The 24,101-nt window shown below is 42.1% G+C and overlaps 1 protein-coding gene across 2 annotated transcripts in view; it reads right to left on the bottom strand.

Annotated features, from left to right (window-relative positions):
• Positions 1 to 2,161: 2,161 nt before the first annotated feature.
• Positions 2,162 to 24,101, bottom strand: part of ppp1r9ba (protein phosphatase 1, regulatory subunit 9Ba) — a 62,391-nt gene continuing 40,451 nt past the window's right edge. For both annotated transcript variants that reach the window (XM_055194535.2, XM_055194534.2), the window contains exons 4-11: positions 23,669 to 23,789; positions 22,323 to 22,427; positions 14,376 to 14,511; positions 7,208 to 7,351; positions 7,057 to 7,110; positions 6,705 to 6,934; positions 5,419 to 5,515; positions 2,162 to 5,330 (exon numbers count right to left, since the gene is read on the bottom strand). In XM_055194535.2, coding sequence (XP_055050510.2) covers positions 5,277 to 5,330; positions 5,419 to 5,515; positions 6,705 to 6,934; positions 7,057 to 7,110; positions 7,208 to 7,351; positions 14,376 to 14,511; positions 22,323 to 22,427; positions 23,669 to 23,789 — 941 coding nt within the window. In that variant the 3' untranslated portion in view covers positions 2,162 to 5,276. The remainder of the gene's footprint in view (positions 5,331 to 5,418; positions 5,516 to 6,704; positions 6,935 to 7,056; positions 7,111 to 7,207; positions 7,352 to 14,375; positions 14,512 to 22,322; positions 22,428 to 23,668; positions 23,790 to 24,101) is intronic.

Genomic DNA, 24,101 nt, shown 5'->3' with positions numbered 1-24,101 from the left:
GAATGGAAATTATATATCACCCTGCCTGTAAAAACCCAGCTAAAGTCTTTTTTTTAGATTTGCTGTTTTCTATATAAAATCATACTACATAATGTAAAAAAACATTCTGTGAAAATATAACCTTGATATTCTTAGTCAAAGATTGAAATCATAGTCAATTTAGCATGGCAAACTTTGATTTGTCATTATCTCAGAATTTGATTTTGAGACTTTAGCCTGTTTTTCACAGACAGGGTCACATACTGTATTTATAAATATTTTAAGAATCTCAAAAGAAACTCATCTGCTGAAAAGTGACAGAAACATCAAATAAAACCAGTTCACGCAGTGATTTTTTAAAACTGACATGGTTTAATACTGCTGATCAGCACATTTCTGCATTTATTAATAATGACAGCAATTATGCAACATTATGACGTTTAGTTCAAACGAACGTCTTCCTCGGAATCGTAGCAATTTACACAGCAGGGGTAAAAACTGAACCTGAATCAGGTAATAAAATCACATGTTTGTAAACCTATAAACTATAAAATCATAAAACCAATTACAATGCACAACAACTGCATTGTAGCCGTTTCCCCATTATAGCTACAAGCACAACATCATCTTTGAAGTTATTGTGTGTTGACTTTATTAGATGTCATGTTAAATAAACTACAGACACTAAAGATGATTCGATACAGCCAGTGAGTGCAAGACCAAGTCCTTTTCTGTACATGGAAGCAATTTCATTTCATTAAAGGCAGCAGCTAGGCTAAGCTAAGCTAAAGGTATGAAACGGAAAAGCGTTCATAAGATTTAAAGATTTCATCCATTGGTTTGCTTGTTCCTACAGTGTAACAGGGTTACAAAATTCATTCAACTGCAACCAAAGAGATTAAGCAAACTGTACATAGAAAATATAATCATCATGTTGGATTTCCTTTAAACCCACTAATGAAGACACAAGCCCTCAAAATGAGTCCATTTTTGGGATAATTGTGGCTCAATGACCAAATCCTTATGCTGGATTCACACCAAACGCGGTAAAGGCGGCAAAAACGCGCTATTCGAGTTTACACGTTTCATTTGCGTGTGAAAGTCGCTAAAGAAATTCTAGTCATTCAAGACATTCACATGGAAATTCGCGGCATGGGAGGGGCTTCTGCGACTCCGCTCGCTTTCTGTAATCACACTACTAGAGCAAGCTCCTGATTGGTTAACGCGGTGCGATTTTTTGTGCGTTTTAAGCGGCAACGCTCAATTCACGTCATCAGGCGGATTCGCATCTACCGCGCTAAACGCCTCGAGGTACATTCACATTATAAGCGACTAGCAGTAGCAGAGCGTAGCAATCTCATTGATTTCAATGGAAGCTCGGCGGCATCCTGCGACACGAGCGACAGTGACCGTTGACGGCTGGATGGGCGTGTCCAGTCGCGCGACAAAGTTGAGAAATGTTTAACTTTATGCAAATTATGAGCGACATTTGGGAACGACTACCAATGAGAACAAAGCAGTGGAGTTCACGTCTCTTGTCAGTTACTGGAGTGGACGTTACTCATTTGTTTATAAAGACCAGATATAGACCTTTTGCGAGTCGACGTCACAGTTACGTCACGCGCACATGTGGTGGCAGAAAAACAGTGGAAATGAATGAGACACGAGTGAAATGAACAATATAACTCACTAGAAAATGTTTTGTTGTGCTGTTAAGTGTCAGAATAGGAATGCCAAAATAGATGACCTTCATTTTTATAATATACCGTCGTCGAAGACACCATTTGAAGATAAACGTAGGTGTTTATGGTTGCAATAAGCCCTCAACCGGACAGACTGGAGTGATGAAATGATTTGAAAATCTTTTAATAATTAGAATAGAAAATAATTAGAGAAGATATCCGGTGTTCTGTCGAAGTCTAATCCTTCTATGTGTCTCTTATAGCGTTTTCATCACGTTACGTTTATAATTTATTTAGAAAAATTAAAGATTTGAATTAGTTCATAAAATCAACAATATTACCATTTATTAAAGTTTTCGTATTTTTTCCGTTTTCTATTACTTCTTTTTACCTTCTATCTTAGCCTATGTCTTCTTCCTGTTTGTTCTAAATTATGATGTTTACTAATAAATATATAAACATAGCACACACACACGATGTAAAGTGTTAATAATGGCCTATACAAATTAATTTGTATGTAAACATAATAGTTTTAGAACAAACACGTAGGCTAAAAATATAAGGAAGAAATTGAAAACAGGAAAATGATGAAATATTTAATAAATGATATTATACAGAATACATGATAGTATTGCTCTTATAAGTACTTCAGCGATTCATACTGTAAAAAATAATTTATTTACCAATAAAGAACAATACATATACATTACATACATGCACAAAATTAGTAGCCAAGCGATTTAAACTTTTAATTTATTTAAAAAATAAACGTAACTTGCTGAAAACGTTATAAGAAACATTACACTTAAGAGAAATATAGGGGAAACAGACTTCTACAGAACACCGGATCCATAAAAATCACAGTTTAACGCTAAAACACTTCAGACAGCTATTGAGAAGCATTCACTTTCTGCCACCAGTTGGGCTCCGCCCACAAAAACGTCATCTCTGTTTGCAAACACGCAAAAGGTCTATAGAAACGCCTCTTTTGAAAGAGATGAGCGACACACAGCAACAAAGTCACTTATAATGTGAATGTACCTTCATTCGCACCGCGAGACCTACAGGCGCGCGTAAACGTGTCTTTACATTGACTTAACATTGAAATCACTCGCACTTGACACCTCTACCGCAGCTGGTGTGAACGCAGCATAACAGTTAAGGTTTCTCCAAAAAACTTGTTCTGTACTTGGTTCATGTTTGATGATAACAATGTGGTCAAAGTCAACAAAAAGCAATAATCACCTTTAAAGATCTCACACTAAAGTGAAATACATTTTCCATTCAGTGCTTGTACTCCTGTAATTAAATGAACTGTAAAGCAGAAGAGGTTTTTTCTTCTATTGCATCTTAATATGTGGAGACAACTGAAAGAAAGCATTTGTCTTTACACACTTTAACTTCACAAACTGCAATTTTTAAAACAATTGGTGTTGGGAAACTAAATTAAGTATTTGTTCAAAGTTATTTTAAAATCTTTTTCCTATTATTTAAAAAAAACTCAACCTCATGATCTGCATTTTTGTTATCCTTATCATTAATCCTTAACATTTTTAAACATCGTAAAAAGTGTAATACTTGCAAAATAAAGTAAATACTAAAAGTTGAGGAAAATAATGTAAAAACGAATCTCTGACCACATTAAAATTCCTTTTGCAATACTGCATTAAGTAAACCCAGACATAATATTTTTTTCTCTTTGATTCGCATACTGATGTAAAAGGGTCAAACATTGATGAAAACACAACACAGCTATCAGATCGAACTGAAAAAAAAAAAAAATTCTCGAAAATGACCGTTCAGGTAATCATTTCACAAAACTATCCTTACACTGAATCGAATGCAATGATTTAAGAATAATTTAACAATTCATGGTGAAACTCGTGTTGAATGAATGAGGCTCAAATATGTGACCCTGCATGTCTACTTAAAATAATCTAACATAATATAAAGAGCATTCTGTGAAAATATAATCTTGATATCTTTCATATTCACGGAGTCAGGTCATGTCAAAGACTTTGGTGCTCCTAACATCAGATTTTAGTCACAGACAGGGTCACATACAGTATGTGTGTAACTGGGTTTAGGAAGAATGCTGATCTGAGACCAGCTCTGGATTTAAGTTGCAGAATCTCAATCATGCTCCCTTCACCATTTCCCTTCAAAATTCCAGTTTTTCCAGGAGTACAATTATTTAAAAAAATTAGACATACATTTGTGGCTTATAACACTACAAAAAAGCTAAAAGGTAAACCGCATCATTGTATATATAATACTGATCAATCCATGCTCTGCAGGAAGAGAATAACAAGCAAGCAATTCTCCCGGACTCTTTGCAGTTTAAATCGGTTTACTGTGTTTCCAGAGACCAATGCATTTTTGAGTAAACACGCTCAGAGACTGCTAAACAGGGTTATATTTCTAATCCATAACTCTTTTTTTGAACATAACGTCTCATACCTAAAGTTTGCTTAAAGGTGTAATGTGGGTTTTTAGCGACATCTAGCGGTGAGATTGTGTATTGCAACCAACCTCGATTTCAAAACGCAAAGAGAAGCTACAAGAGCCGCCACAGGACCAACATGTCATCGTATGAAACAATGTAGGTACGAAACGCGTCCATTTAGGGCTACTGTAGAATCATGGCGGCGACTTTCATGTACGGAGACCCACGATGTATGTACAGAACATAAAAACGGCTCATTTCAAGGTAATAAAAACAATACAGTTCATTATGTAAGGTCTCACCACTGAAAGTTATGTATATTATATTGCATTTCTGTCAAGAGATCCTTCTAAAAGTCCCACATTGCACCTTTAACTAACGTGAGAGATGGGCAATACTTTAAGGATTCGGAGAGGCACAGTGTGACCTCTGACAGTTACTGATACTTCCTCTGTGCTAAAATGATTACCCACAATCCTCAATTCATTCAACACCGTTTCCCTTACATTTTTTTACAGAATGCAAACACAAGAAGCCCCTGAATGCTAAAACTAAAAGTCAAGCTTGCCCCCATCACACACTGCTTGCAAATTTTGTCCATGCAAAAATGGAAACAAACCATTTTCGACCATGTACTCGCCTTTGTGTGAAAGGTAAAAGCCCTTACCCCCTTCCCCCCGGCACATTGCTTAAGCGGTTTTAATATTTAAATATATGCAAGAATATATACAAACAGTTCGTCAATCGCTGCTATACAGATCGCCCCTCGCTTCGACCGTCTCCTGATTAACGGCGCGCTTGGGAAAAGGTGACGTCCGTTCTGTCTGTGCACAAGCTTTTGCTGAGTTCCATTAACTGGAGACGTTCGGAGACTACATTCCTGCCGAGGGAAGAACGGCCTGCGATACTTTTAAGGACGCTTAAAAAGAAACAAGGAAATCGTGACTAAATGGCTATATAAAAAAGGGCCTGATGGGTAGACGTCCGTCAGGCGTCTGGTACAGTGTTTGTGTGTTTGGTTTGTCCACTCCCGTTTCCCGATAACTCCACCTCACCGTGTTTCCTGCAGTTCGTCAGTTCGGCTTCAGGTCACAGAGGGAGAATGTGGGCGGGGCGTAGAGTGGGCGGGGTTCTTTCGTTCGCTGCATCGCTTCCCCCCGATGGAAAGCTTACGAAGGCTCCAGGTTCTTCAAAGCGCCCACCTTTGACTCCAAGTCGGTAATCTAAGAGGAACGCACGTACAAATCATGAAGACAACCCAGCGTGTGAACGAATTACAATAAAGAGATTTTCAAAACGCCACACACAAACCTTTTCCTGGAGGTTTTCTGTCTCCACCTTGTGACTGGCCTCGGTTTCTTCTTGTGCTCTGCGCTGAGCAGTTTCTTTTTTTAGATACTCAATTTCTCTGTAATAAAACACAAACACATAACGGTCAAAAGCCTGGAAATAACTGAATGAGAAATTTTACCCATACTTTTAAAAATTTCTAAATGTTTAAAAGATGACTTTTGTAAACACAAAATATTGTTGTGCCAAACATATTTATTTTTATTAGAAAACTAAAATTGTATTAAAAATGTTTTTTTATAGATGACTCAGACTGAATATTAAAGAAAAAACAGCCAATGCGAAAGAATGGAGACGAGGACTAATTTGCATATTCATATGTGACAAACTGATAAAAGTGATAAAATTATCGATTACATCGTGCCTTAAACCTAAAACTTCTCTACAAATAATACAACACTAATGTACTCTTATTTTGTTTATCTATTTACAGGGTTCCCACACCTTCTTAAACTTCAAAATTCAAGGACCTTTCAAGGCCTTTTAGGTCCAATACCCTCAAATTCAAGGACTAAATGTGGGGACACATTTCAAGTGTTACCTTTAAATATACATTGTTACAGTTCCCTTTCGAGGGAACTCGTGCTGTGTCACTGCGGTGACACTTTGGGGACACCTCCAGGGGTAAGTCCTTCTGAATGTGTATATCAAATTCAACCAATGGTGAGGCTTAACGACAAAGACAGGGTGACGCGGGAGCCAGGAAGTATATCACTATCTGAAATATTGCCAAAAACGGCGTTACAGGGACACATGAAGTATGGAAAGGGAGACACAGCGTCTCATTCCCTTCTCAGAGAACAACAGTTACATACATAACCAGAGACGTTTTCATGTGTCAAACACAACTAAGCAAAAAAACATTTTGGTATGAATCAACATTCGCATACAGAAGATATAAGCATTTAAAGTGAACAATTTAGCATGTGTGCTTAAAAAGTCTAGAGTTTTTATGAAATAATCCTACACTACACAGGAAATATGAATTTTTTTCCAGAAAACTACTTGTATAAAATAGATTCAAGCCCTTTCAATGACCTGTATCTATGTATGGATATTTTCAAAAACTTCCCAGGACCTTGAATTTTTTTCTCCAGATTCACAAACTTTCAAGGATTTCAAGGACCTGTGGGAACCCTGTATTTAGTGCAAATAATATATCAAGCGCAGAGCTTATTTATTTCTTCAAAACCAAGTGTGCATCACTGAGCCAAACTCATTCATTACCCACAATCCCTCGCACTCACTTCTGCTGGTACTCTTTGATGAGGCGTTTGGCTTTGCTGTACTTGCGCTCCAGTGCCTGATACTGCGTCTGCGTCTCCTTCAGGTGCTCATCCACCGCCTGGCACAAGCTTTGGGCCTCCATCCAATATCCCTCCAACTTCTCCATCCGCTCCTTATTCTCCCTCACCGTCTGCTCCAGCTGAGCTTTCTCCATCCTCCAGCGGAGCTTATCCTGCTCAGCGTGAGCCAGCTGGAGAGAGAATGACAGAGACCTTGTCACAACGAGGGCAAACTAACCAAAATGCAAATTACAGTACTGTATGTCCATCTACTGCGATGGCATTTATAGTACAGTAAAAAAAGATGTCATACCTTCTTCTTAAGCTGTTGGATCTCAGCCTGGGTTACAGCATGCTTAATCTGAAGCTGTAGGGAAGAAAATTACATGCTCACCGTGCATCAAGATATTTGATCGATTTGAATAGAAAGTTTATGGAATATAAAAATGCAGTTTCACACTGACCTCCTTGAACTTGTGTGCAAGTTTCTCTGGGTCCATCTCCATAGGAGAAAGCATGTCCTCATTCTCAGCCAGGTCAAAGACTTCAATGGCGTTGGGAAACATGGGACTCATCTCTTCCTCCTCGTCCGTGGCGTATTCACCCGTCTGCCAGAGAAAAACATTCGAGATCAGACAGTGAATCATGTGATGAATGAACAAACACTGTCAGCCTTAGAACAAATCATTGCAGTCGAGCTGAAAAAGCCCCATTTAATCTGTATGAGTGTTTAAAACCAATTCATCAAAATGTTTCATGCATATCTACCAGTGATCTGCCCTATTCATTTTGCAAGTGCTACATTATACATTAATTCTTGGTTGGTCTAACACAACGTATTTGATTTATTTAACTTTAATAACAACCATTTTACAGTTAAAGGTCAACTGTGTTGATTTTTAGTGGCATCTAGTGGTGAGCCTGTGAAATGCAACCAACAGCTCTGTCCACAGCTCACCCCTCCCTATCGAAACACATATACTATAAAAAATTCTTTGCTGCCTTAATTTTTTGTTGTTGAATCAACTCAGATTTGCAAGTCATGTCAACTTACTATTATTTATCTTGACAAGAGATGAGTTGCTTCAACTTATAAAATGAAGTTGAATTTTTTCAACTTTAAAGGAATATTCCATTTTCTTAAACGAAAAATCCAGATAATTTACTCACCACCATGTCATCCAAAATGTTGATGTCTTTCTTTGTTCAGTCGAGAAGAAATTATGTTTTTTGAGGAAAACATTGCAGGATTTTTCTTATTTTAATGGACTTTAATAGACACCAACAATTAACACTTAACTCAACACTTAACAGTTTTTTTCAACGGAGTTTCAAAGGACTATAAACAATCCCAAAGAGGCATAAGGGTCTTGTCTAGTGAAGCGATTGTCATTTTTGACAGGAAAAATGAAAAATGTGCTTTTTTAAACCACAACTTTTCGTCTGGGTCCGGTCCAGCGCGGCCTAACGTAAATGCGTAGTGACGTAGGGAGGTCACGTGTTGCATATATAAAACGCACATTTGCGGACCATTGTTACCAATAAACTGACACAAAGACATTATCAGTTGACATACAACAACGTCGGAACGGTCCTTTTTCAACACACTTGTAAACACTGGGGCGAAGTTTCGCGTTCGTCTTCTGTGACCTCTTGACGTCATGACGTATTGCGTGGGGACAGCTGGCGTATCACGACCAGATCTAGATGAGAAGTTGTGCTTTAAAAGTGTTTATTTGTTATTTTTCTTGTCAAAAATGACAATCGTTTTGCTAGATAAGACCCTTATGCCTCGTTTGGGATTGTTTATAGTCCTTTGAAACTTCGTTGAAAAAACTGTTACGTGTTGAGTTAAGTGTTAATTGTTGGTGTCTATTAAAGTCCATTAAAATGAGAAAAATTCTGCAATGTTTTCCTCAAAAAACATAATTTCTTCTCGACTGAACAAAGAAAGACATCAACATTTTGGATGACATGGTGGTGAGTAAATTATCTGGATTTTTCTTTTAAGAAAATGGAATATTCCTTTAAGGCAGCAAATAATTTTTTACAGTGTAGAGAGGCTACGGTTGCGTCACAGGACAAACACGTCATCGTCTGAGGCTACTGTACAAACATGAAGGCACAAAATGGTGACTGCCGTTTAAGGGGACCCACGGTGCATGTAGATAAAAACGTCTCATTCTAAGATAATAAAAACAATACAGTTCATTATGTAAGGTCTTTATACACCACTGATAATATAATTATGTTTTTATAGTCAATTTCTGTCAATAGATCCTCCTATAAGTTACACAATGCACCTTTAAATGGAAAAACAGATATATACTCATGGACTTAAAGGAACAGTTCACCCCAAAATGAAAATTACAGCTTAATTTACTTACTTTCAAGCAATCCTGGGCGTATATGACTTTTATCTTTCCGTCAAACACAGAGTTATGTCCTAATCCACAGAGTCATTAAATGTCTTCTGAGGTAAATGGGTTTTTGTAGTGTTAGGTCAAAGGTCAGCCTCCAGCCTGACCCCAACTCTCATAAAAGTGCATACGGCTGTAGTTTATAGAGTTTGAAATATGAACGCCACCTAACAAAATCCCATCGCTTCACCTCAGTAAACATTTAATAACCGTATGGATTATTTTTTGATGGATGGATTCGTGTTTTGGAGCTTTAAAAATGGGGCACTATCCAATGCCATTATAAAGCAGAGGAAAGGATATTATTATTTTATAAAACTCCAACTGTGTTTGGCTGAAAGAGAAAAGTTATATACACCTAGGATGGTAAAATATGTGCTAATTTTCATTTTTTTGTGTAAATTATTCATTGAACGTAAGGACAGAGTAACAAAATTAAAGGTACACTCCACTTCTTTTGAATTGAAAATATGCTCATTTTCCAGCACCACTCTGATTCTGGAGTAATAATCAAGGACTTAGCTGCTGTAACATGGCTGCAGCAGGCGTAGTGATATTACACAGCAGCCAAAAATAGTCCCCTTAGTACCTTTTTATAGCTGGGGACTATTTTCGGGCACTACATAATATTATTGCGCTTCCTGCAGCCATGTTACAGCAGCAAAGTACTTGATTATTACGCCAAAATGAGAGTATAGTTCCTAGCCATATCTGCCTTGAAAATTGCAACTTTTAATTTTCTGTCAGTCGTAGTACACGATGTAACTACAGAAGAGTCAAGTTTTAAATAGGAAAAATGTCCAAACTCGTTGGTTATTTTTTAGCGTGATGCTAATGGTCTAATCAGATTCAATAGATTATGCTAAGCTATGCTAAAAGTGCTAGCGCCAGAACCGGGGATCAGCTGAATGGATTCCAAAATGGTAAAAATCATATTTTGTGTCCCTTTAAACAAAGGCAGGACTAAAATCCCAATTTGCATATTAGTAAGTTTCATAGATTTAGACAAGTCTCATAGCAAATATGCTAGTATGTATACTTCTTGCATCTTGATATCATATATAAACTGTTCAATCACATACCTTATGAGTAATTGAAAGAAATTACATGCATGTATACTTAAAATCAACAAGAAAGAGTAAGCACCCTCTGACATACTAATCATAACATACTATGATAACCGGGCTAATCCGTGATACTATACAGAACGGTTAACATGCAAATCCTGCCCAGCGTCCAAAATCGCCTACTGTGACAATAGGTACTGAAGTTAGGGTGGCCATTCGTGCCAGTTCCGCTTTTAAAGTAGGCAATTTCAGACGCAGGGCTGGTGTCATTTAAACCAGCTGTGGGCTTGTTAAATAATTTTATTGGTTTCAGGACAAGTATTGGTCTCATTAGTCAAGCTTACCACTGGGTGACCACTAGGTGTCAGGGTTGAGCTAGACCAAAACCTATTGGATCAAGGGGAGCAAGCATGCCAGGACATCATTAAAACCCTGTAACTGGCCAACCACCATTTTGAATTGTGGCAACAGGACGATTAAATCGAGAGCAGACAGAGAAAACTGCAGCTGCTTTATACATTCATGTGTCACGTTATAATGATCTAGAAGCTGTCAGGGCTCTGAAGGCTATTTTGGACCATAAACAAACATTAACACGTGCACACAATCATGTCTTTTGTGTATTCAGCACCACAAAACATCTGAAAATAAAACAACCATCCCAAACTGTAATTACTGACCCCAAAGACTCCCACACACCCGAGTCATTGCATACACACCACTATTAGAAACAATCCCCTAACAATGCACTTCCTCTCCATGTTGGGACAGAAGCAAGGCAAACTCCCCCGCAATGACTTCCGGTCTGTTTAAAGGAACCATGCGGGCATGCAGTTTATGACACATATAACAGAAACTTCTAGTTCCCCTGATTTTTTTGTTCCCATTACTGATAATCTGTCCTGTGTTAATATTCATGATATGATATAACTAATATTTACAAGGAAAGTTGATGTAGCTCAGATGCAAAACCGTTGCCGGTCTGACATGTTTTCTTGCAAATGAGAGGGAATTTAAGCTATTTTATCATTATGTGAGATACTTGGGAATCAAGCCTATGACCACTTGAGCGGCTATGGCAATGCTCTAACAGTCGAGCAAAAGGAACACATATATTTGTTATCTTCTCATAAATAAGAGATTATTATTCAACAGAAAAGCTTTAAAGATTCCCCTATGTGTTTTTCTGTCTGTTCTCTCATCATTTCAAATCCAGAGCCTGTGGGATTATCTGAACTTTGCCATGCGGGTGAAGCAGCAGACAAACTCTGTCTGTCTGTTTCAGCGTCTCCAAAACACTGACACAGCATCAGACTGACGTGCGCTCAGTGTTGCGGAGGCGATCGGGCTGAGGGGGAGCTGAGCTGGCAGATCTCCGTCCTCATTTTCACAACACAGATCTCCAGGAACACTAAATGTGAGAACAAACTAATCTTCAACATCTGAATTATTAATCAATTCTCTTCACGGCACGACGACGTGGGCAGATGCGGGAGACAATTATGGGATGCGAACAGGACGTACCGTTTCATGCCACATGAACGAGTACTGCAGTGCGTTAAAACAGAGCAAAAATTGTGATTTCATGAATAATACCCCAACGCCCAATACCCCAAAGAGCTTTTCTATCGTACTGAATCCAAACAAAATTACATTTATTAGTGCATGATTATGTGGTACAACTGGATTATTAACACATTTAAATTGTGTTTTCTGTTGACCAAAAATATTTTAAGGCAGAATGATTTATGAGAATTTTAAAATGAATACCTCAGACACATTGCCAGGGACATTGTAAAATATAATTTCCACATAAATCTAACATACTCCCTATCATTACAGGTATCTATAACATCTGGAGAGAGAGCTATCTGTTAGCAGTCAGCATTACCTTTCATCATATCAATGACAGGACTCCTGTCTGGAAGTACTCGGCTCTCTGGGCACAAAAGTTTTTGAGCCAATCATCTGTGTCCTACAGTACATAACATGCAGCTATGATATTCCTGTAGCAGTCTGTAGTGCATTGTGTTAGCTGTGCAAAAATTGTTGGTTCAACCTCCAGGAAAGTCATCGCCGTCTAAGACTACGTTCACACTGTCATCAAAATCCGATTTTCTGCTCATATGTGACCCATGTCTGTCTCTTTGTATGACCGTGTGAACAGCACAAACCAAATGGAATCTGATCTTTTCGATTCTGATTTGCACCACTTCCATATGTGGTTCTAAATCAGATACAGGTCAGATGTTTTGCAATGCGACCTCAGTCTGAACAGTCATATGCACCAACGGCATGTTTGCAAAACCACTTAAAAACATTCAAGACTTTAAATATTAAGCTTCTGTTGCACATCGCCTTATACATGATAGCCCCTAACACGCAAATAAGTGTGTTTGACTTTCCTGAAGCGTTGTCCAGATGACGGACCTGCACGTGACCCGGGAGCAGACTGCCTCGGCTCGTATCGTTCGCTCCCACGGAACTGAGATATAAAACGCGTCGACTGGCCATCCTGCGCAGCTCCGTATGAAGTCCACAACACCCGCTGGGTAGTCTGCACGTTAGTTTCCGTAGTACCTCGTGCTGCGCGTGACATAGTATTGTTCTTTTGCGCATGCGATGCACTTCAGGACCACGAACAGTTCACACAGCTGTCTGATTTTAGCCACACAGTCAAAGAAAAAATCAGATCTGAGCAAAAAATCTGAATTGAGCATTGTTTGCAGTGTGAACGAAGTCTAAGTGCTACGACATGTTTTCTTATAAATTAGCATTTTTTTTATTAGGCTCTTACGCTTAGGTTCAGCAATTTCCACTTTAATGGAAATGAAAGGTTATTAGTTAGTTATAGAAATGCCTTATTTTTACAAACATCACTTTAGTCATTTCATTGTCTTTCGGTGCAAAACTGTTCAAAAGCATGAAAGCTTTTTTGTCAAAAACCTCCACCTCCACGCTAATCCCGTTTGGAAAACTAATCCTGTCCGAGTAGTGCTATAGAAACGTTGCAAATGATAAAAGTCAGAATTTAAAGGGTAAAAATAAAGAAAATGAATCACACATTAGGGGGTGCTGTGATGCATGTGGCTGCAACCTTTGAGTTGTATTCAGGTCCAAGTACTTACGAGCACTTAAATTTGTGCCATTTAACAGATTCTGTCAACAAACCAGTATTTCTGAATTGGCTGATGTGGGGATTAAGCGGATTTGAAGTGAAAGTATTTGATGAACGTATAAAATGTGCCGAGAGCATTTGGTTAATATCATCATCATATTTTTGACTGAAGTGCTGTTAAGTGGCTTTAGCATCTGAGCTCTTCAAATGTAACCAGTAATTTTCGAGACACAGAAATAATGCTGATAGCACCAGGGAATATGAACATTCCCATGTGTTTTCTATAACAATTCAGTGTGGTTTACATAACGGAGTTGGCCTTTGTTAACCTTTCTGGCCACATGATTTGTTTACTAAAGTGTAGTTTGTTGGACAAATTAAAAATATGTTTAAGCAAAACACAAGGAGAAATATTATATAACAAAATTCAATACGGAAACAAATAGCTTCTTAAAGCCAACTCAGCCCAAAAAACAGTTGCGAAACACATGGCAACTTGGCGCAAGACTGTGATGACAGTCCTGTGATCATCATAGATTTCCAGTCTAAAGCCTGGAGTATAGTGTGTTGTTTAACGTGGGCGCGAATGTAAGTGCACGGTCGAATGCACAGCCTTGCAAAGTAAAGTTCATTTGACTCACAAATGTACACAGACGTTTGACACATGCGTATTGTGACAAAATGCAATGCCTCTCCTGGGCTACATACTACATTGTCCTGTAGGCGCATGCACAACCTACGCGTACAATGTACACAGGGTTTCAAAAATTCGGCCTGCCTACACGTAAAAATGGACTATACTTCGGCCTTAACTTATCAAATCTAAGATGTAGTTTGTATTAGAAAAATAGTATAGAAAATATTGGATTTGAAAGTGTGCATAATCTTGTGATCATAATGGATTTACAGTCTAACTTAAGCAATGATGTAGAGAATATTGTATTATAAAACACTTTACAAGATAAAGCACAGAAAACCTGTTTTGTTGTTGCTCATTGACAAACTGTTACTTGGTTAAAGACTTCACCTCTTCGTCCTCCTCCATGTAGGGGTTGTAGCGTTGCTCCATCATTTCTCTCTGCCATTTCTCCTGCTCCAGTGTCTGCTGTATCAGCTGGGCCACCTCGCTCTGCTCCCCTGGCTTCTCCCGGCCAATCACAAACCTGTACCAAGAAAACACCAGCCAATCAGGAGAGCAGAAGCATGACAGATTTATTACATACAAATGCCTGGTTGATTGTCTATGCTGTTTTAAGTGGTAATAATATTTACGTTTCAAATGTCTAAGCATTCTTTTAAAAAACAAACAACTGTCAACGTCTTAGTAACGGTACATTCACAAGGGGCGAAAACGTTAACGCTTCTCATTTACTTGGATGACATTATGCATTGCTGAACTAAATTGTGGATCTGTCAATGTTGCGTCAATGCAAGGCCAGAGCATGTGTTGCGGCCACTGTGATTGGCTGTTGGCCATGCTTCAGACAAGCCTTCCATCAAGCATTAACGCTTCAGTCCTGTGTGAATGTACCATAACCTCCATACAATCTCACGAAAATTACAGGCCCGGCTACAGATGGGGGGGGGTCTTTAATGCTTTAATCTCACATTAGAGGTCTTCTCGGGTCCAAAGAAATGTACCCGACCCGAAATGACCCGAATCACTTTATACCGGAACCCGACGTACATAAATAATTTTTTTTAAAGAAAGACCCGACCCGAGACAAACCCGAGAAAATTAGATCTGAGTCCGACCCGAACTAGTGGCATTTTTTTTAACCCGACTGGACCCAAATGTAAATGGCACTGACGTACTCACAGCAGTCAGACACCAAGGTAACCGCTAAAATGGACATATAAAATTGACTGACATGTCTGTATCAACAAAAATTAACCTACCGCCAGTCACATAATGTCGAAAGCGCTCTTTGCAAACAGATGAGAGGTTTAAAAAGGACATTGACGCACACACGCGAGAGAGTTCGGGTCTTCTCGGGTCCGTTTGGCAAAAATACATTCATTTTAAATTACTCGAGACCCGATGCCGCTTTTATTATTCCCGACCCGTGTCCGAGGCACACGTGAAACTTTTAGACCCGAACCCGATCAGGTCTCGGGTCGGACCTCGGGTTTTCAGATCTAAGTGAACTCGTGAAGACCTGTCTCTCACTTGTCTATAGTTTTAATATTATATCATTTATTGTTGTGTTTGTGTTTTCTTCTTTTTTAATATATTTTTTGTACATATTTTGGAACTATTTAGTAACTTTATATATATATAAATGGTTAAAATGTTTATTTTTACATTCTCTCTTTTTAGATTTGTAATATTTTTTGACCCCCTTAACAGATCTTGTATCAATTAAGTAACTTTAGATTTGATAAAAAGTGGCAGTTCTTTTAAAATAACATCAACTAAAACAAACTTGTTACTTGTGTAAACCCTGAAGTGTAAGAATTGGGTTTATTCTTGCAATGTTTTCTTAAAAAGGGGAAGTTGTTTTAAAATAACTTTTACATCAACTAAAACAAACTTGTTACAAACAAAAAGTGTTAATTTAATCTGAAACGCTGTTTTTCTTAAGAATTATTCTCATGTCTGTTAATATTGTATAACATTACAGTTCCCTTTCAGTCGGTCACTACGACGTCACGTCGTGACCGACGAATTGGGAACTCGCTTAGAGAGACCAATCTGCTTCGAATACTACAAAAAACGCCAATGAACTTGGCATTGAGATATTTGCATAATGCTGGCGCCGCCCCGCCAGGTGCGTATATAAGGCACACGTGCAAATAAGGAAATCAGCTTTTTTCGCTTCGAAAGCCGGCTTTATCTGACTGAGAAGCTACTCTCTGCTCTTCTGGGAACGGTTGCTGAAGTTGATTGACAAGCAGTACTAACACAGCGGACGCTCGCAGTATTCCACTGCTCTGCATATTTTTTGTTTTGAGTTTAGTGTGTGCGTTGCCTTTCCCTGTGCGCATCATCAGCTGAGCACCTAAAGAGTGATTTCCCTAAAGAGTGATACGTGAGAGCTCTGTGTCTTTTTAAAGACAGCCACTCTCTCGTATATTCGGAGATCGGCGTCCTTTTCAGGATTGCTTTTCGTCCGTGCGATCTTGGATGTGAGAGGTATAAGGGTTCCAGTTTCGGTCACGAGCGCTGTCTTCATGCTTGGGCATCAAGCACTCTGAGGCTGCGCTCGTGGGGAGTTTTTGTTCTCTCTGTGAGAGCATAACCCTCTTGGATTGCGGAGACGACTGACGTTTCTACGGGAATGCTGTCCGCGCCTTTGCAGTGCTGACACCGCCATGGTGCGGCTGTCAAGCGCTCGCATGACGCTCTTCGCATCACTACGCTGAGTAGGACGGAGGATACGTCCTCCACCTACCGGCCTTTCATCCTCAGCCGGTTGAGGCTCCGGTGGAGACGGCAGAGTCGTGTTCTACGATTTCTGCCGATCCATTGGACCTCCTCCTGGTCCCGTTCACTTCTGCAGCATCAGAGGGGTGTCCAATTTCCTCCGAAGTGGAGTCGTTCCGGAGATGGCGGCCGTGCCCGCTCGAGCGGCGGAAACGGTAGAGTTGGAGAGGTTAACCCCTCTCCGCCCGAACCGTACTGCCCACGTGATTGGTATTTCGGAGCTGCTCGGGCCTCTCAGTCCTCTGCTCCTGTGCCTTTCTTCCCGACGGCACGAAGAGCTGACGTGATTTGCGGCCATCCGGTCGTTCAGCTTCAGCTTTCACCCCTCATCTCCCTCACCAGGGGAGCCGCTAAGGGCGGGGACCCCTTCAGTGGAGCGGGGGGTTGCGATGCAGCTGCGTTCCTGGAGGGACCACCCAACCCTTCCCTCCCGTGTTTGTAGACAGTCGTCCGGTTACGGGCGCTGTCTGTCAGGCATGCGGAGAGGCGGCTTCAGCCCTGCACGCAATAACGTTGCTACAGGTTCACCAAGGATTTACGAGGGAAGCCGCGACCTTCAGTCGTGCGATGTTAACCACAGTGGTTCAAGATCGCCACCTTTGTCTGTGTCTGGCTGACGGACGCAGGCGAGAACAACTTCTTGAATGCTCCTGTCTCACAGACCGGCCTCTTCGGCGAGGCCGTGGAGTCGTACAGCTCCACTGCGCAGACTGAGGCGATCTCTTAGGTCATGCCCGGCGAAGGAGAGCTGCCCTTGGTAAAAACCACCACGCCGGCTCCTCAGTCTGCCTCTCGCCGTCGGCGTGCTGCGGCGACCACCTTCGTTCCCCTCCTCGGACCCCATCTCGGCAGCGCGGTGGAACCGGTCGTCAGCAGCTCGCCCCGCCCGCTTAGCCGCTTCCCGTGAAATCGGGAGTTTAAGTGGCCAGTAAGCGGGCGACCCGGATTGGCAGAGGATCACTCTTCAGGAGACGGTGATTCGCTCCTTCCCCCGATAGAGGGTCGGGTGGAAAATTCTTGGTTTACATATGTTCCACCGGCTGTTTAGCCGGTACCCACTTAACCACACATAGAGTGCATTCCTCTTCCCTCTCCAGGTCTCCAGAGGATCGAGAGAGCCGTGAGCGGGCACACACCAGCTCACCCTACCTCTCCTCTATCGCCAGCGGGTGTTCTGAGGAGTCCGAGCCCTCCACTGAAGAGACCGGACAACCATCACCCTCATCGGAGTCTGTGCTCTCCGCAGAGGAGACCAGACGACCGTCACCTTCCGCGGGCTCAGGTCAGTGTGTCACACACACACACACACATACTTAGATGCTTATGCTGTCACAGCAGACGCACCGGCAGTTTCACCTGCCTCGCTTCGCTGCCCCACCGCGGGTACTTCGGTAGTGTCGTTAATTCTCCTCGTACGGTGCCTGGGTGCTTGGCTTCAGTTCCCAGCCCGTTTCGTTGGGTTTTACGCACGATCCGCCTCGGTTACGAAATACAATTACCGGACAACCCCGAATTCTCGGGCTTTCGTTTCACTATAGTGAAAGTATCCGATGCACATGTACTGCGTGCATAAGCCGATGTCCTGCTGGCGAAGGATTATCGAGCCGGTCCCTCTTACCGAGATGATGATATGATGATAGGGTTTTTCCAGCCTTTATCTCATAGTACCCGAAATACGCGGTGGGTTACGATCGATTTGATTTACGCCCGGCTCTACGGAGGTGGTCTTTTTTGGATGATAACGCCGAGGCTCGTATTTCAATATTCAGATCGGTTGCAGCTTTAGACCTGTAAGACGTGTACTTTTGTGTCCATCTCCCCTCGCCTTAGACCGTTTTTTCGCTCTGCGTCGTGGGGTGGGCATATTAATATTAAGTACACCATTCGAGCTGTCTCTCTCTCTCCGTGTATCCATGAAAGTGTTAGTCACGGCATTAAAATATCAGAGAGAGAGCGTTGTTCGCATTCTGCTTTATTTACGTTGACTTATAAATAGCCCGTTCTTGGCAGACGTGCGCGAACACAGAGAGTTAATGCTTCGGCATCTCGCTCGTTTAAGTCATCAGGTCGACTGGGAAAGAGCAACTTTGCCCCGTGCAGAGGATCCTTTTCTAAGTATGGAATTAGACTCGATCAACTAATTGGCGTGTTTTACAATAGCGCGCAACTAGTCAGTACTGACTTGCCTCGGTTTAATTCGAGGGAAGTACGCTGTCCCTCTGATACAATTTCAGAAGCTCCTGGACATATGACAGCATGCTGCAGCCGTGACACTGTTCGAGCTGCGTCATATGAGACCGCTTCAGCGTTGGCTTTACGATCGAGTCTCGAGGAGAGCGTGGCGCACCGGCATACATTGTGTAAACACTACACCTGCGTGTCATTTAAATTTCCCCGTAGTAGACCCAGCATTTCTGATAGCAAGATATGCCTCTGAGGGGTCTCCTGGCATTCTGTAGCATGCGATGCCCTAAGCACGGGATGTTCAGCCACGTATGACGGGCCTGCAGTCTGGGGTGTGCATAGCACCCCAACTGCCGCGAGCGGTGCGCTGTATATCTGGGACTTGTACGCTCCGCTATGGAGATGCGAGGGAAGGATGTATTTGTCGACACCGATAACTTTGCGACTGTTGCGTTATTTACCGTTAAGGCGGTTTTGCGCTCTCGTCACCTGTCGCATCTCGCTCGTCATCTCCTCCTTTGGAGTCAGAAGCATCTGAGGTCCCTTCGTGCCATTTACATCCCGGGATCGCTCAATACAGCGGTACGCGCTTCCGAGCTGCGCCCCCGGCGAATGGCGACTCCACCCCCAGACGGTCCAGCTAATTTGGAAGAAGTTCGGTTGTGCGCAGATAGATCTGTTTGCGTCGCCGGACGATACCCACTGTCGCCTATTTTATTCACTAACCGAGGGCAGCCCCGGCATGGATGCGTTGGCACACAGCTGACCGCGGGGGGTGCGTAAATACGCATTCCTTCCAGTGAGCTTTATTGCGTACTGTGCAAAGTCAGGCAGGACGGGGAGAGCCTTTTATTAATCGTCCGTACTGGACGACCAAGAATTGGTTTTCATAGTTAATGCTCCTCGCGACAGCCCTCCCTGGCGGATTTCCCTGAGGAAGGACTTTCTTTCTTAGGAAGGGGCACATTTGGCACTCGCGCCCCGACCTGTCCATGTATGGTCGTTGAGCGCGCGCAAGGTTTAGGTGATTTATCGCAAGCGGTATCTAACACCATCGACGCGGTTCGAGCACCGTCCACAGGACGGGCTTACGCGCTTAATGAAACCTTTTCGTCACCCGGTGCTCTTCGCAACGCGAGGACCCAGAGAATGCCCTTTAACATTATGCTTTTATATCTTTAACATGGGTTAGATGGTAGGCTGTCCCTCCGCCATTAAAGTTGATATCGCCGCTATTTCTGCTCATCACTCACTTATCTACGGCAGATCAGTTGGCCAGCATGATTTAATTATTACATTTTAAGAGGCGCTCGTAGGCTAAACCCCTCGCGCCCTCCCTCTTTACTCCTGAGACCTGTCCATGGTGCTGAAGCCTTCTGGTCTCATATTTTAGCCTTTGCAGTCTGCGAGTCTGAAGTTTTTATCAATGAAAACTCTGACCCTGCTAGCATTGGCCTCCATGAAGAGAGTAGGGGATTTACATGCATTCTCTGTTGACGATTCGTGTTTTTAGTTTGGTCCTGCTGTCTCACTGAAGACCCAGACCAGGCTACGTGCCCAAAGTTCCCACCACTCCCTTCAGAGATAAGGTGGTGAGCTTGCAAGCGTTGCCTTTGGAGCAGGCAAACCCAACCGAGGCTTTGTTGTGCCCCGTACGCGCACTGCGATTCTACGTGGACCGCACGCAAAGCTTCAGGACCTCGGACCAGCTCTTTGTTTGTTATGGTAACCAGCAGAAAGGGAAAGCTGTCACTAAGCAGAGGATGTCTCATTGGATAGTTGATACTATCGCCCTTGCTTACAATTTGCAGGGCATTCCTTGCCCCCTTAAACTGAGGGCGCATTCCACACGGAGTGTTGCCTCATCTTGGGCATTAGCTCGTGGTTCCTCGCTGACAGACATTTGTAGAGCTGCGGGTTGGGCGACACCTAATACGTTCACTAGATTTTACAATGTTCGTATCGAGCCTGTATCCTCTCGTGTTCTTTCCTCACCAGGGAGGGCACGGAGAGCAGACTCGCAGGTCGGCTTGCAGCCTCCGACTGAGGCTCCAAATTGAGTTTTCAGTATGGAAGGCTAACAGAGCAAAAATGCGTAATGGTTTGATTTGCTCTCTCCACTGCCTTGACAACCTTTGTTGCGGAGCATTGGTTGTCAGCCTTTCACTAGCTGTATTCTTACGAACCTACGTGTTTGGCCAGGGCCCCACATTGTGTCCCAACGGGTTCCTTTGTGAGTATTATTCCGTGGGGTTAATCCTACTAGCCCACGTTTCCCTTAGCAGAGCACTGCTTTGCTTACACAGCCACGGCTGTCATTATACCTCAACTACGGTTGACTTTCGCCCACCAATAGCCCTTAACGGGGCGGTGGCTTCCGCAGCGTTCCTATTCCGCTCTGGTAGGGCGCTTCCCAGTCGCTGGCACTACTGTGGGTTAAAGGAACATCTAGTGCCCGGCCTTCTGCCTTAAAACCTATTCTCCTTATCCTTAAGTGGAACCGGAGGGCTTTACGCAGACACTGGAAGAGGTCAGCCCCTAGTGGCGTTTTGGTAGGGATTCCCAATTCGTCGGTCACGACGTGACGTCGTAGTGACCGACTGAAAGGGAACGTCTCGGTTACGGATGTAACCCTCGTTCCCTGAAGGAGGGAACGGAGACGTCACGTCCCGTCGCCACAGGTGCTGCCACCTGCTGTTTAGGCCGGTCACCTTCCGGCTTTCTCAGCGAACAGAAGCTGATTTCCTTATTTGCACGTGCGCCTTATATACGCACCTGGCGGGGCGGCGCCAGCATTATGCAAATATCTCAATGCCAAGTTCATTGGCGTTTTTTGTAGTATTCGAAGCAGATTGGTCTCTCTAAGCGAGTTCCCAATTCGTCGGTCACGACGTGACGTCTCCGTTCCCTCCTTCAGGGAACGAGGGTTACATCCGTAACCGAGACGATTTTTGGCCAAAATATTGACTTTTGTGGTGTGGGGCCAGGGTGGGCCAACCCTCTGATTGGGTGGGCCAGGCCCACCCTGGCCTCCTGTGGAGCCGGGCCTGGAAAATTTAAGTTTTTATTAAACATGTTCTGTCCAACTGGGCTTATGCCTCATCTAATAATAACATTTTCTTTTTCTCTTTGATACACTCAAAGTCAATCCACAACTAACCATATCGGCTTAGTAGTAGCACAGAAAAGATGAGCGAATCGATGTTAAAGAGGAACAGAAAAACGGGAGAAAGTCAATGTTATGTTATTTTTTAATTTAGTTTATTTGTATCTTAAATGTGCAAATATGGCTAATTCTGCTATATTTTGGCATACTTAAAAACTGTCACAAGTGAACTTTTTCAAATGTTGCTGGTTTCTTACTTGACGGTTCCGCTTGTGTTTCTCAGGACGGATGCTGCAAAATTCTGGGTCACGCCCACCAGGCTGGTTCCATCCACCTCCACTATGAGGTCATTCACCTGGATCCTAAAAAAGAAAAGAGGACAGAAGTGTGTGTGTGTGGACGCTCAGTACAGCAGATGAAATCAATAATGTCTCGCGCATCTGTGAAATGGGTTGCTGGGCCAAGTTACAGATAAATCTCATCACTCTCATGTGTTAAAAAGTGACATGGCCAAAGAAATCAGTGTAAAACAGACTGACCAACAGCAGCCGTGAATCAGTGCCCCACTTAAAATAAACCTCTGCTTGTATTCCAGGCTGTTAAAGTGATCGATCCAGCCATCTAACTGATAAAACATGTCAAACTATACAGCCCTGCAGAAAATACAGCCTATTAGGACACCTGTATGTTTGATTGACAGCAGGAAAACCAATCAGGGGCATTTTCTGGGTGATGACAGCTTATTTCAGCACTTGTTTATTAGATTGTTGTTTACCATGGCATCCAGGTGGGCCTAATGTCATGTTTTACCATCTACTAAATACTAACATGAGCTCAAGAATATAATGTTACAGTCGAGTAAAACCAATCTGTTATTGCTATCTGAATTGTTATTGTTTAACAGATAGACATTTTTTATGTGCACTTTATGTATCACTCAAAAAGATAACATACTCAGATATCAATAAACTATGATCCCACCGATCATCCACGTGTGTGCTGACTAAGTATCTAAAACTAACCTCAGACCGCTATGATCTCTACTCATCCATTACCAACTAAAAATAAAAAGCCATGAGAGGCTGTGCATTACAGTAACTTTACCGTAAGAGTTCTTCTTCACCATGACATGATGAAATGAACCAATATTCAATAGTTACATGTATTAATAATCAGAATAAACAATACTTCAACCACAAGAACCACAAGATGGGTGTGGTTGCCAAGCAATATAGTAACTTAGTGAAATAATACGGCATTTAACTGATGTATGGTCACAGGTGCGCATATAATGGCCATATAATACATCGACTCTGAACGCAGACACAACTCTAATGGGAAAAGCTATTAAAAATACATCAAGACATCGCAGATGTTAGATGATTTTATGCAACACTCCTGTCAAAATTCTGACCTACCAATATTACCATTTTTATGCTGATTATAGCATGCTGAAGTGTTTAATGAAGAAGGTTAAAGGACAACTCCTACCCAAACTGAAAATGATTATTTGATCATCCCATATGTCATCTAAGATGTTTCTTTCCTCAGCCTATAAATCCTGTCTTTTCCTTACTTCAGATGCTTTCATTTTCTAACTGACCTTCCATCACGATGGGCGGCTCCTCCTTCTGTGACCGTCTTGACAAAGATTCCTAGTTTTTCCAGGCCCATGTCTGCACCGGCACCCATTCCGATGATGCTGATTCCCAATCCGTCTTTATCTGATCCAAAAACAAATCACAATTCAACATATGCAGAGCTTATATGAAAGATCTGAATAAATCATAAATAGGAGGATTTAAATGATATAAAGACAGTGGCGGCCGGGGACTTCTTTTTTCGAGGGCGCTTGATGCGAAGTTCATCACAACATGTATGTAGCCCGTCATGTGTGTGGTTTGTCATTTCAAAATATGTGTTCTTCCCGCCGAGTGGTCCTGTGTACATCACGTGTCTTGCCAAAATAAGTGCCTGCCTCAGATGCGTCTAAAGGGTTAATGATAAAAGAGACGCTCGCGTTTGCCAGATACTCG

Source organism: Misgurnus anguillicaudatus, chromosome 19, assembly GCF_027580225.2.
Source record: "Misgurnus anguillicaudatus chromosome 19, ASM2758022v2, whole genome shotgun sequence".
Classification (NCBI taxonomy): Eukaryota; Metazoa; Chordata; class Actinopteri; order Cypriniformes; family Cobitidae; genus Misgurnus; species Misgurnus anguillicaudatus.
This window is presented reverse-complemented; position numbering and strand designations above follow the sequence as displayed.